The 14,920-nt window shown below is 33.3% G+C and overlaps 2 protein-coding genes across 4 annotated transcripts; both read right to left on the reverse strand.

Moving 5' to 3' along the window:
- Window positions 1-6,568: 6,568 nt before the first annotated feature.
- LOC145608171 (uncharacterized) lies at window positions 6,569-10,718 on the reverse strand. Of its 3 annotated transcripts, none has more exons than XR_014105744.1 (7): window positions 10,590-10,718; window positions 9,845-10,108; window positions 8,652-8,970; window positions 8,462-8,559; window positions 8,308-8,370; window positions 7,687-7,777; window positions 6,569-6,856 (listed from the first exon to the last, which is right to left on the reverse strand). XR_014105744.1 is itself a non-coding variant. In XM_081663781.1 (6 exons), exons 1-5 carry the CDS (start codon window positions 10,631-10,633, stop codon window positions 8,319-8,321), a joined length of 777 nt encoding a protein of 258 aa, XP_081519907.1. In that variant the 5' UTR covers window positions 10,634-10,718; the 3' UTR covers window positions 6,569-6,862; window positions 8,308-8,318. The 3 variants fall into 3 exon arrangements, 1 of the variants encoding a protein (XP_081519907.1); XR_014105743.1 differs by having other exon boundaries at window positions 6,569-6,862; XM_081663781.1 differs by lacking the exon at window positions 7,687-7,777 and having other exon boundaries at window positions 6,569-6,862.
- A 1-nt stretch (window position 10,719) lies between these two features.
- Window positions 10,720-14,836, reverse strand: LOC145608170 (uncharacterized). Its single transcript, XM_081663780.1, has 8 exons — window positions 14,626-14,836; window positions 14,289-14,450; window positions 13,318-13,511; window positions 13,140-13,224; window positions 12,928-13,082; window positions 12,684-12,840; window positions 12,540-12,603; window positions 10,720-10,869 (listed from the first exon to the last, which is right to left on the reverse strand). The coding sequence occupies exons 3-8, from the start codon at window positions 13,502-13,504 to the stop codon at window positions 10,720-10,722; spliced, it is 798 nt and encodes a 265-aa protein (XP_081519906.1). The 5' UTR covers window positions 13,505-13,511; window positions 14,289-14,450; window positions 14,626-14,836.
- Between the last annotated feature and the right edge of the window lie 84 nt (window positions 14,837-14,920).

Genomic DNA, 14,920 nt, shown 5'->3' on the forward strand with positions numbered 1-14,920 from the left:
GCCCATTTCTGCTACAAGAAATATAGCTAAATACATTAAATAAAAGTAATACATTTATTATCCAACCAATCAAAAAAATAACGAGATCTAAAAACAAGCATTCCAAAAATTACGAGAAAGAAAAACAAGCATTCAATCTTGTAGAGCTCTACTAAGATCAAGAGTACCTCACAAATAAGTAGCACATCAGCACCAGGAATACTGATGATTTAAAAGGTTCCTCCCACGAAGCCAAAAACTGAACACGCCTAGCTAGTACAATCAGTGGAAGAAGCAACTCCTGCGAGAAGGATCAAATCTATCATTAGATTACTTGATTAGGAAAGAAGGATACAAAAGACAAACAAACAAATTACTATGCAAATTTAACCATGACAAATGAGTCCCCTATATCATAAATGCACAAAATATCAAGCTGAAAAAAAAAAGCCATACTTTCTAGATCAAGTCATATAAAATAATTCATCATTTCCAATGCAGCCAACTACCCAAGTGATTCTATTTTTTTAAAGTTTAGATTATGATAGACTGAATCAAAATGTCTTAGTAATTATTAGTGCTTCTGAATGTTTTGGCTTACACGAGTGCTATTGTATACTAAAGAAGCATACAGCCATTACATTTTAAATGAAAAGCCAATTTAAGTAAAAAAAAATAGCATATGGCTCTTTAGTCTTAAGAGACATTAGGGTAATATCAAAGTTTATGACGTATAATCAAAAGCAAAAGGAAAAAAAAAATAGAATTGGGTGACTTATCATGTATACTAGGAGATATATCATCACACTATAATAAAAGGCTACTGAAAAATAAATTCGCTCTCACTTCCCTAATCATTGTTATATATATCCTAATTAATTTCTCTCTTGTAACCAACTTTTTCCCACGTCACTCTGCTCTTGTAAACAACTCAAGGTGGTTTGTCCAAAGCACCCTTCTTGTTGCAACTCACATGTAATTGATTGATTGGGGCCTTTGGCAGGTTCATCAGCTTAGTCCACAAATTTCTCTTGACAATTTTGGAAGTTTTTTACTAAGAGGATGCCGGTGGTTCAATTGTAAAGATAGCATGAGAAATTAAATTCAAGTAAGTGATTTTTGAAGTGGTGGTAGTAAATTTAAGGACCCCTTAACTCTGACCAATTAAGACCAACAGAGAAACTATACGTATTTTTAAAAACACATTTATATCCTATACGTCAACAGAACTTTAACTAAAACTGCACCAGTAGTAAAATAGGAGTTACAAGCACGTAAATTTCACTTGGTCACAATGTCATAATTTCAAGTATTCCCAGGCATAAAGATAGGATTTAGAAACTATGTTGTCACTTAAATCTTGGCATCAAAAAAACTTTTTCAGCTCTTCCTGCAGAGAGATAATAAATGAAGAACCAAAAGATACTATATATTCAAACATTCAATTACCTTCATGATTGCTATATTTGCATCAATCCCGTCTACTTTAACTTGGTTGACAGTCTCCTGTGCTGCTACAGCCTTCCCTGTATCCACTTTTGATTGTTTTACTGCTGCTTCCAAAAGATCTACTTCACCCACAAGTATATATCCGCCACCATATGTGGCTTCCTCATCAAATTCTACATCTTCCTGAAGAATTAATCCAAATCTTCTTAGTGCTAGAAGCGAAACTGGGTATAATATATGCTGTTTCTCTGTACAAACACTCCCAGATGAATATAAATCTGTTTGAGTACTACTCGTTCTCAAAAGTGCTAAACAACTTGACAGAGTTTCTAAAATTGTATCTCCACCAGGAAGATTCTCAGCAAGGTTAAATAGAAGCAATGTTTTATAATGTGATGAGAAAAAATAGAAACCCTCTCTAACTGCACGACACCGAAATATGCCAAGAATAGCCCTAGCAACTGCTTCGGATTCCTGAATTCCCTTTAGATGATACTTCCTAACAAATCTGTGAGCAAGCAATATCTACAGAGTGACATCCAACCAGTAGTCCCGCCGTGAGCTTCCTTTGAATTCGGGGAACTCCAGGAATATGGGCTCTGCTCTGTAAATGAAAAAAGTTAGCAGCTGAATGTAGGGTTCACTCTATAACATTATGTACAATATAACTTTACATTACTACATAAAACACAGACTTGGCTATGTAAATTGTAAAAGTGTATAACACTATGCAGGTCCAATTCAAAATATTAACACCTAATACTGCAGACATGATCAAAATACATACAGTGTTACTGATCGATACATCACAGCTTTGTCAAACAGCCGAGCACCAAGTGGCCCAGTCAATTCAGGCTTAATGACCTGCTTCAAATCCATAGAAAGATCATATCGTGCAGCTTTATCATACTGGCCCACTCCCAATGACTCAAAATACAAAGCTTTACTGCTTAGGGTCAACCTACCTGTAAGAAAGACCAAAAAAATTTGAAGCCCAAAAGATGTGTAAAAAAATATTGACAATAATAAATATCATGAGAATAAGCTACGAGAGAATCTACAATGACACAGATAGGACTGTCATGTTGCCCTGACTCACAGGTGGAGTGAGCCAGGGTGATTTGTTATTATATTAACTTCCACAGCAATCCCATGGTGCCATTACCAGAGCAAATAAGCATAAATGAACGTAGTTAAATAAAATTGATGTCTTTGCTTTTCCTCTCACGGCCCCTCTTGTTCACGGAAACACACAATGTTACATGGACTTGGCTAGCGGCAACATACATCAAACACAAATACAAGTCCAAAATAGTACTCCACTTTTCAAGACAAATTTTTTTGCGGACCAATATGAATTATCATAAAAGCTAATTAGTCAAATACTGAACATGGGTACTTAGGCTGAAATGAAAACCATACATAGCATAGCAAACAGGCCAGGCACAGGACCAGATACACCTGACACAATGCACTCACTTTCACTAAACACATACACAAAACACATTCCCTAAGCATGCATACACCTCCAATGCACACAAAAAAAAGGACAAAAGTGAAGGCGTTCTGCAAAAATGTCAAGCAGTGGATCGAATTTAAAAAAGGAACACGGATAAGATAAAATCTTATTAAATACTACAAATCCCAATGTCATAACTCAATTATACGACCAATTATAAGGGGACGGGATTACATGATATTCAAGGAAAGTACCCAATAAGTGTTAATAATTAATAACACAAACTTGAAAGTTGAGAGTTAAAATAAAAAGGTCTCTTTATATGAATGTTACTAAAATATCGTTCATTAAAATCTGAATTGTCACTTACAACCTTCTGAATAGACTACAATGAAATTACAGCCTTTTCTTAAAAAAAAAAAAAAATGTATGTTACAGCCTAAATAGCAACTTTCATATAAATTTGATTGTTTGATACATCTAGGAAATTCATCAAGACTTTTAAAATTTTGACTTATGATTTAATTTGACCAATAATTCAATAAATGGAATAATGTAAAAATGTAGAATTAACATTTATGACGACTTTTCACGACATCAAAAAGTGCAAAAGGTATCAAATTTGATGAACGTGAATGTAGGGTTGTAAAATTCAATTTGATTTTATTTATTATTTGAAAAGGTAGTAATTGCTAAAATGGCCTATACAAAAGGTTACAAGTGACAAATATTCCTTCAATCACCCATATTACAGCTTTTTCTTCACATAATTCATTGTGGAATATACTATTTTAGCTTAGTAATGGATTGTCAATCTATTGCTTTGAAAAATACCAATTTTAACACTGCTCCCCAAAACGAAATGTTTGGGAGCCTTCGAAAGACAATTTTGGGGGTTTACAATATGTCAATGGTCTCTTCATTCGAGAAGGGATCAATGGCACCCACACTAAAGGGTATCGAATCACTTGATTGGGTGATTCAGTTTGTGTTGTTAACTTGTTAAGCCCTGACCGCTTTGTTTTCCTTACCCATTTACTTAATGTTATAAGCACTTGGTGTCATTTTCAACTCATTAATATGTATGCCAGAATTTGTTTGTTGCTAGTTCCTTTAAAACCTTTACAAAAAATTAATAAAAGATATTTCACTTTAAAACCTTCTAGGAGTTGGAGACTCAAAAGCTAAGAAAGGAGAAGTCAGCCGATGGGACTTTTGAACAAGTTTACTGCACAATTAACCATATTTACTTTGTTTCCACACTTCCTCCGCTTAGCATTTTACGGTGCTTGGTTTTAATAAATGCCTTCACTAAAGTGTTCTTGAATCTTAACGTTAACCATTTCAATAAGTGAAATAATAAAAATCACCAAATATAACATAATTTATCAATAAACATCAAAAAATGTCAAAAAGTATCAAATTTATTTGGAAAATTTGTATTTCACTGCCACTAAAACGCCTGTTTTTTTTTAACCACCTCTTTTTCTTTTGGGAAATTCTCTTTGGTAACACCATACTTTTAAGTTTTTTCCCTGGTAAATTGAAGAAAAACATATTATCTTTGGTAAACTCGAATTTTTGACTACCACAGAGAATAACTATTTTAATATAAACTCACTAACCATGGTTAATTTCTTTTATATTTTAATAATTAAATTATTTTTTTTTTAAAAAAAAACCAATTTCTTCCCACCCAGACAACCACCAACGCGGAACCCCAAACGTCCAAACCACCGCCCACTACCTTTCCTCTCTCTCCTCTAACCGAGCACTCTCCTCCCAACGGCCACTGCGCGCAACCACAAATCTCTCTTTTTCCTCCTTCCACGCAACCGCAACCTCTCTATCCTCCGCTAGATCGAACCCAGACCCACGACCCAAACAACCGGCGAAAATCAGCCACAAAAATCAGCAAAATCAATCGACTTCAGCCTCAGTGCTTCGGTTTTTTATGGGTTTCAGCGGCGAAAATCAGGCGATGGTTTGAGGTGGCTGGGCGCCGGCGAGGGTAGGGGAAGGGGAGTGGGCGCTGGTGCCGACGCCGGCGTGGTGGGATGCTGGTTGGGGAAGAAGATGATTTTTTTTTTAAAAAAAAAAAGAAATTAGTTTTAAAATTATTTAAATGTAAACAAAAAAAAACTCTAACTATAGTTAATTATTAAGTTAAAATTAATCATTAATGTTATAGTTAGCCTAATATAAAAATTCGAGTTTACCACAAATATTTCTTATAAAACCACCAATATATTATACTTTATTTTATTTTATTATTCTTTTTTATTTACAAACAATGACCCGGGGCATCGCCCGGGCCAAAAACTAGTTACACTTAAATTCTTCCCATTACCGCTACTTATAATCAACTTACAATTATACCCTAAGTATTTATTGCAACGCCTCAATTATCTTAGACCACATCTAGAGGAAAAAAAATTGGGATATGCTTACAAATGGGTAAGAGATGTGAACTTAACAGGATCTATCAAACAAGTTAATCTATAATATGGATATGCATGCATTTTTTTAAATGAAAGGCAAATGCAAGTCTTCTAGTATCGAGAATATGTTTAAAGATTTCATGTCCCAGCACCCATGTCACAAGTATCCCATAACAAATTGACCCAACCACAAAATCATCCGACTTGAACCTGATCTAACGACCCATTTTTACAAGTCTAGTTACAGCCCTACAAGTCTCTTACCAGCCTTATCTTTGCTCATTGAGTGAGAACTGGGAAATGCATGATATGATATATATTTTATGTATATATATAAAAAAAATAATAATAATAAAAAAAAAGCAACGAGCAAAATGAGAGCTTACCTTTTTATCGCCAAGCATAGGTGTCAAGCTTCCAGGGACATCCTTCTCAACAGTTGCAAAGCAACTCCTAGGATCACTAGTTTGCCTGATTATAAGTGTCAACAGGACAGAGTCAGTCGAATCAGAGCCTTGATTTAATTAATACATTTTAACTTATATTCCAGGGAAAACATGAGGGCATCAAATAGATGAAAGATAATAAGCAAAAATGTAACCGCCTAAGATGATATAATGTAGCAAATACATAAAAAGCAAAGGAGTATCTTCTTTACAATTGTAAATCTTGTTATTAATTGCAAATGTTTTCAAAAAGTGCATCACTTTTATTTTTAGGTCATCGAGGTCCGTTCTCAAAACTAAACTCATGTCCTGAAAAATACTCATACACAAGTAAAAAAGCAAAGTACTAACCCACTAAGAACAAGATAGGGTGTTTTCAATTGAGCTTGAGCCTCTCTCATTCTATCCACAGACTGTGGAAGTCATCTGCTTCTGCTTCAGTTCATTGAGATACTGTTTCATCTGCTTTTCCTGTTTCATTTTCCCATGCCCTTTTCCATGAAATTTATGAGAAAGCAAGCGAAAGTCTTGTTTTGGAGTTAGCTGCAAAAGAAGATACGGAGGATCTAAGAATGTATCATCTTCCCGTCACAAAAGCCAATTACGTTGGGCAAAAATCCCGTCGCAGAAGCCAATTTCGACAGGCAAAAATCCGGTCGCGAAAAACCATTTATGATCAGATAACCCTGTCACAATTTTATCATTTACAAACCTGCTAATATAATTGATATCAATAGATTCTTTGGTTCACTAATGTAATAGTTCAAATATTAACATGAATAGCAACAAGGTCATACAAAGTGAAACAAAAGTTCCATATAAAACCAACCACATATTGTATATCTAGAAAGGGAGAAGAAACAAAATTGATAAGAGATGTGTACAATTTTAAGACTAAACAAAATAGAGTATTTGTGCAATGTACAATTGAAAGTTTTAGAAGTTTAACAAATTTGATGAAATTTCAGAGCTTGAGCTGCGCCCTATATTGACAAAGTCGCGTCCACAAGAACCAGCCTTTGACATGATTGACATCAGAGAATTAAGCAGTGTCATCAGGAAATCTGCAGTAAAAGAGAAGCCTGCCACTGATAAAAACAGAAGATATTATTACTCCTGATACTTGTTGAACACCACCAAGATGATTCTATTCACAGATTAACCAGCTATAAACCTTTTCTACTTCATGCATAAAATGATGCTATAAACCTTTTCCGAGTAACAATGCATAAACCAACAGTGATTGCAGGTTGCTGTGGGAAACCAGAACATCTGACTATATGAGTGTTCCATTGTTATTTTCTGGTAAAACAAGCTAAGATGCAATTCTGTTGGTAGGCTATTACTATTCTCTTTAATATTAGGTCTCTACATTTCAAGAGATAGTTGAGATCCTAACATTGGTTTTGAGAGTGCAAATTACATAGACAAATAATTCATATTTGGCACAGAATGTTCCTGACAGATTGAGGTATGGCTATGAAACCAGAACATCTGACTATATGAGTGTTCCATTGTTATTTTCTGGTAAAACAAGCTAAGATGCAATTCTGTTGGTAGGCTATTACTATACTCTTTAATATTAGGTCTCTACATTTCAAGAGATAGTTGAGATCCTAACATTGGTTTTGAGAGTGCAAATTACATAGACAAATAATTCATATTTGGCACAGAATGTTCCTGACAGATTGAGGTATGGCTATTGTTCTAAATAACAGTTTACCTAGACCGGTATTTTGCCACATAGCAAACCAACAGATGTTACAGGTTGAGTTGAAACATAGCAAAGGGACTGTTAGGTGCGGGCAAAATCTATAACCGCAGTAAATTTTGAAAGCCTTTAATTAGAGGTCTGCCTAGTGGAGGCTGCTTTTTGATATGAAATGAAAGAAAAGAAGAGAGAGAAACAAACCTTCAAATCAAAGATTTTTTGCAATTCCCAACTCAAATCAACGATTTAGTAGTCCTTTTGAAGCCGAATCCCACGAACAATCGATACAACACTTTTTTGTTTTGTTTGAAAAAGAAATTAAAGCTAAAATTGAGTAACTAACCTAAATCAAAGCAAAAAATCAACTGAACATCTTGAATCAAAATTTGCAACTAATTTTTCTGGAAAAAATTGGTGTATTTTGATGGAGGAAAAATCAGTTGTTGATCTTCTTGGAGCAACGAAAATGGTGTTTTGGTACTATATTATGGTGGAGAGAATAACAGAAAATAAAGGCCTTTCTTTTGTTTTTGTTTAATTGAGGTTTTAGTTGTCATAATAAGAATTGGGTTGGGCTTTTAGTAGAAGTTGGATATGTTTTATGACGGGCTAAAAGATTGTCATTAAAAGTGTTATATTAGTGACATGATTTAAACCCCGTCATTAATGGACTGTCGTAAAAGGATCAGGTTTTTGTAGTGTATTCTAATAAATAACAGAATTAAATGCTGAGCATGCAACACAACTATGAACTATGACCATGGATTTGGTAGATTTATTGCTGAACAGATTCTAGAACGTAGGCCTCAAAAGCAAACATACCTCATCAATGATCAACTCGGAAGTAAATGGTTGACATCCTTCAACTCATACTCACGTAACGATCTAATAAAAACAAAGATGTACTAGTTCTTTTAGTTTTTGTTTCTTTTTAGAGATAGTTAAAGAATTGACAAGTCAAATTAGGTACACTTACCTATTATTCATACAATCACAAAGACATCCAAATATAGTAACGCAATAATCAGGAAAATATGCCTCCAGATCTCTCTCAATCTCTACATCAGTCCATTTCTGCCAGAATGAAGAAAACATAAGAAAATACACTATTACAATATATAATAACATAAATCAAGCATGTTACATTCACACAAATATAAACAAACCTTCCACTTGCGATCTTTTTTGTATTCATCGTCATTAACATGGGAATAAGCCGCATTAAAAAATCGTACAATATCCACTTGTCTTTTGTAAGAAGCAATAGTCTTTTTAATTTGAGCAGTTTTCCATATTTTGAAATAAACACCTGCGAGTCCATCCCACCAATCATAGAAAGCACCTAATTGTTCCATCTGTTTTTGAACCACTGCCTCTGTATGTTTCGTCTTTTTGATAAACTTCTTAAGCTTCAAGGCAAAATCAATTTTCTCTTGAACCGTCCAAAAAAACGGATGATTAACAAGAAAATATGTCGGTACTCTCCTAAAGTAAAACAAAACACATCAGAAACAGAAATTCATTCAAGTTTATAGCCTTAGTAAACATAAACCTAATATGTAAGCATCAGCTAACACACACAACCTAAGCTTTAAAATAAAAGTGAAACATTACAAACTAACAACATATGTATTTATATACATGTGCAACTTGAAAACTAACTAAAACGATCAAGAACACCATTCTCTAACATTTTGAAACAGACGCAACCAACCATGGTTTAACACAACACCACCTTAATCATGAATGCTGATAATAAGGATAATAGTTATCTTAACACATGCATGGACAACACAATATAAAATTTGTAACATCGCAATATCTCTACGCTAGACAACATAAAAGTCAAGTTCGATATCATTCTATCCACTCATCATACTCGAAGCAAAACCTCCTCTCATCCCTATGCAAGTTTAATGCTTTCCTTAACCATACCCGCTTTAAATTCTTATCTCATCAATTTGCAGAAATGGATAATAAGAAAACCATCATAAGACAACAACTAGAGTAGTAAAGAAACTGAAAACTTCAAAAGGAGAACTTACGATTCTCAAAAATCCTAAAATCAGAAATTGAAGAGCAAACTTACAAATCAGAAATTCAGCAAGTAAGTCTTTTATGAACTTTCTAGTGTTTAAATCGGTTATAAATGTCAAACTATATGCAATTAAATGGGTGGTGGAATCTAACAGGAACACCCAAGGAACCAAGAACAAAACTTCAACTGACTCTCACCATCAAGAATAGGTGCAAATGAAAATTAAAAATCCATCATCCAGAAAATCAATTAAGGATAAAAAAAGTCATGCAATAATGGTTATGAGTTTTTCATGATGATGACGATAATGATGAAACTTACTGCATGCGGGGAATGAAATCCAAGAGTCTACTCAAGTCACTCGGAAGAACAATGACAGGAGTAGATTTTCCTGCGAAAGGAAAATATACAATATCGTTCAGTAGCTGAAAAAATTGAGTCACATCTTCTTCACCTTTCTTGGACTTGTCCAAGGAGGGTAGGATCCGCCCCCTACCACCAAATGTAACGAAAGTGTTGAAAGATAAATCCCCACAAGCATAATTAGTTTTCTCATGCAAAAACATCAACCCTCTAGCCACATCCCTACAATTACAATGACCAAAAACATAATTAATAAACATATAATGTATGTGTTAGAAACATTCAATTCCTATAATGAAAAAACAAATGAAAATTCTGCATGGTACTTTACTGTTTTGAAAATTCTATGTGTAACCCTTACTGATAATATTATTTGCATGGCATCATAATTTGTCAATTTTTAGTCTTACAAATATAGTATATGCTTCTTTTTAGCTATGCATTATGAACATTTGCTCGGTAATAAACCCAATCTAATAAGAACCACTTTACAAATTCATTTAGTTTACATAATGAGAGTTATATAAGCAAACAATTTAACTTACAATGCTTGAATTCAAAGAAAATATAACTTTTATACTTGTTTTTTTCAAAAGAAAAATTAAACTCTAGCACAAGAAAATATGTAAGGATTGGTACATTGATTTAAGTAAGAGTATTGCGTATAATTTCTCATATATAAATGAAGAAAGGAATTGTTTACCTAAAGATTCTCCAGAACATCCCAGAAATATGATCCCACCACATTTCCCCCAACGAAGTCTCATCGGCAAATATGTTAGAACTCTTGAGTTTCTGATACTTGAGAGAAAAAAACTCCTCGATAGAATAAACTATTTCTGTGACACATCACATTTGTCAAAGTGATATGATGAAGCCTCCACAAAAGACTTCGGCAGCTTGCACAATTCACTTTGAATACTTCCTATGAAGCAATTCCGCCCACTTTTTTTCTCTAATATGCCATTGAAGGGAACATTGAACTACAATATTTATAAACCGAAATACATTATCATTATCAGATATAAAAGAAAACAAGACAATGCCAAAGCCAAAGCGAAAGCCATGTACTATTCAAACAATAAAAAGCTCATTGGTAGCTAAATACGAAAACTTGAATAACATGAGCCTTAACTTCAGTAAATATTAATAATTATTTGATCTTTGTTTTGTCATATTAGATGTTCTCATAGATTCATCATAAATTTTCAGACACAAACGATTAAACTTGGTTCAAGTAAGACACAATTTTACCTATTACAAAAATATCAATATAATACTCGATACACAATTTCTCACAAAATTGATACTCTTGACTCGTAATCAGGAGTCAAAAACAAGCTCAGTTTTTTAATCATCAAAGCTATGAAACAATAGATCTTAATTTCCTTCCTTCGATCTAAAATGGCCTAAAGGCCCAAAACTTTTTTATCTTTTCATTTTTCTTTCTAAAATTCACAAGTATTTCTACAATCAAATCATGCAAATAACTAAATCACACACGAAAAATCAATTACGAAATTTAAACTTGAATAAGTACACTCCCGTGAAATAAACAATTCAAATCTTATTTAAGCTCATATGACCATTAAAAGTCCAAAAAGCTTCATCTTCTTTTCCTTTCTAATAATATGCAAGAATTCTGTAGGTACATCATAAAAGTATCTAAGAGAGATGCATGTTCAACTATTGCACATATATATAGTACACACCAAATAAAACAAAGACCTATACACGTGTCCCTTTTCCAACTCTCTCTTCACTTCTCATCAACACTATCTATACATGTGGCTATCCCCAAGTTAAATGTTCAATGAACATTATACTTTTGTTGACTTGAGTGCAACCCTTCCCACCTCACTTTTTTTTCCTTTTTCCTCCTCACCATATTATTTTTTCCCTTCGTTCACACTTTTTTTTTTCCAATCTCTTGCTTCCCTTCACTCTTTGCTCAATTCACTAACCTTGACACCTTCGAGCATGTCTACATTTCTTCCGTCGATCATCTCAATATGCTCAAACACGATATTCATCTTCAATTTCATGCTCTTATTTGTGTCTACCATAAAACCCTAAAAATTTAAGAATTGATGGTGATTTGGGCAAATTAACAGGTTGTTTTTTATTGGGATGTTGTGATCAATTGGACTTTGAGATTTTTAAGCTACTGTTGTTTGCGAAAATTTGGTTTTTGAGGGTGTTTACCTACTACCTGCTAGGTATGTGACCAATAAGGCTTTGATAAATTAAATCTTAAAAAACTCAATTTCATGGATTTGAATTGAACAATATGGTAGATATTAACATAGTTACATAGTCATATGTAGCTCCCTTGAACCACGTGTCTATATTAGAATTTTGGAACAAATTTTATGATATTATGTCCCTTTGTATTGCAGCTTAGTGCCAACAAATTAGGTTCGTTTACTCTTTCTTGCTCATGTAACTACCATGACTTACTTTCATTTTAAGTTATCATTGCAAACTAATTCCTTAAAACAGATTTCTGCCTTTTTCGGGGGACCATTTGTGATCAACTCGTGTTTTAAGAACTAGGTTTTTTAGTCTTTTACCAATAATAACCCCATATAGGTATTTTAATTTATCCGAAGTACACATATAAAGCAAACTACTAAAACTATGAAAAACTTACCTCTCGAGGTTGCCACTCAGGTAAGATAGTACTAGTTCCACCATCCTCTCTAATTTCCATGCCACTATTTCACAAAGAAGGAAAAAAGTTTATTTTAAATTTTTATAAAAGAACATTAAAATAATGTAAAGTATTATAACTAACCTAATAGATTTTAAAGCTTCCTTGAGGTTTTCTTCCATAACCTTTGTGACATTTTCTACATTCTTCATCTTTTCTTTTTTTTGCCTCATTTTATTTTGAGTATCTTCAGCTTTCTTTTTCTCTCTCTCCTCAGCCTCAATTAGCTTTTTTGCTTCATCTAGAAAAAATTTAAATTGATCGTTAAAAGGTAAATATTATCTAACTTTTTTTATTAGTGAAAATTTAAATATTTTATTCATCATACCTCCTGCCAATTTTTCAGCTTCTATTTCTTTTGTTAACTCGGTGATAGAACACTCAAGGGCAAGTTTCAATTCTGGTCCAATTTGTGGCTTGTTCAAACCTATAGTACAAGCAACAAGGGCATCATCTAACATCCCTCTCTTGAACTTTCCAGCCCTACATAAACAAATAAGTTACTCATGGAATTGAAAAGGTGAAAATATTGAAATATACCCAAATATAAAATAGGATTCTGCATTTTGGAATTCATAATCATCTCCTTGCAACGATCTGCATCTACAAAGAGCTTCAAACGCCTCTACAACAATAAATTTAATGGGATTAAATATATCTAACAAATTTAAGAAATAACAAAAAAAAAAAAAAAAAAAAAAAAAAAAACGTAACTTACTATCATAATCTGTGTATGTACCACAGTAACAATGAGCAAGTAGCTCAAGTAAAGAACAAATGTTATCTACATTTTCCATCTTGCGAACTTCTTCATTAATCAGATCAATTGCTTTATGATACGATTTAGCATTTTTCAGTGATTCAATAATCGGTAGAACAATACTCATCCTCCGTGACTCTTCCATGTTTGATCTGCAGAGACAAAATTAATTAAATTGTACAGAGAAGAGAGCATATTTGACAAATTGGTGTATAAATTTTATCTTCTTCAATTTTTTTTAACTTCGCCACCTTAAAACTATCAATTTTTTCAAGAATATAAAGTCTAGAAATTCACATGAATTTGGGATTTTTCTAAAGTTGTTTGATTTGCAATGTTGGGAAGTAACTTCCCATATAAATTCCTATTTACCTAGGGGAAACTAGGTAATTAAATTCCTACATTTTGTGGGAAGTAAAAATTCCTAGGATTTTCTACTTTCCCCATTCCACCATTTTTTTTGGTTAACCAAACAACTATCCCTAGTAACAATCCCTACGATTTTCCAATTCCCATATTTTCTTATGCCAACCAAACATCACCTAAATTATATCAATATTTCATTTCCTCATTCTCTCGTTTCTGATTCTGTTTCCGCATCCGTTTCCATTTCCTGATTCTGTGCAACTTAGATTATCAAATTAAACTTCAAATGTAACATAAAAATGTTTCTCGCTTAAGAATATCTGCGTAAATTTGGGCCGTTTTTATCAACAACAAAAAAAATGAATATCTAAGTAAAGTTGTACAATAGTTAAATCCTAGCAATGACATTGCTAGTTATAATATTTCATAACTTGAGTTATTAAAACCGAATAGTTCAATAATCCACTTTAAAAGAACCCTAAATTGAATATACTGACAATCAAAATAACAATAAACCCTACATTGTGATATTGATATTCGATTATTAAAAATAAAAATCTTACCTCAGATGCTGCTACAAGGGACGAGCGAGCGCTCAGAAGCCGCTTCAATGGAGAATTCAGAGTACCATTCAATGGAGAGAGAGAGGCGCAGTGTAACAGTGAAAAGCTCCAAACTTCTTCTGGCTTAATATCATCAACGTAAAAGGTGCACACAGCAAAACTCTAGCAACAAAATCACTCGTTATAAACTTTCATAATTTCAGTAAATATTTCAATAATCCACTTTAGAAGAACCCTAAATTGAGTATACTGACATTTAAAATATACATATATACCCTAAATTGTGAAATTAATATTACACACCCAAAAAAAACAAAAAAAAAAAAAAAACCCTCACCTAAGGAGCTGCCTCGTTGATGGGCAAAAATCTCAGGAGCCACTTTAACGGATAATTTAGGAGGAGAGAAAGCTCAGAAACCGCTTTAATGTAGGTTTTAGAGTAGCTTCAATGGAGGAGAAAGAAAGAGGCTCAGCATAAAAGTGGAACAGGGAAGAAAAGTGAAAAGGCAGGAGGAAGAGTATTTGATACGCATATAATGTGAATCGTAAGATCTAAACATTATCAACGGTCAAGGATCATTCTTGTTTTTTTTTTTTTTTTTGACGGGAGGATATTCTTATTTCAAACAAGG

The sequence above is a fragment of the Chenopodium album genome, chromosome 23 (assembly GCF_948465745.1).
Source record: "Chenopodium album chromosome 23, dcCheAlbu1.1, whole genome shotgun sequence".
NCBI classification, from domain to species: Eukaryota; Viridiplantae; Streptophyta; class Magnoliopsida; order Caryophyllales; family Amaranthaceae; genus Chenopodium; species Chenopodium album.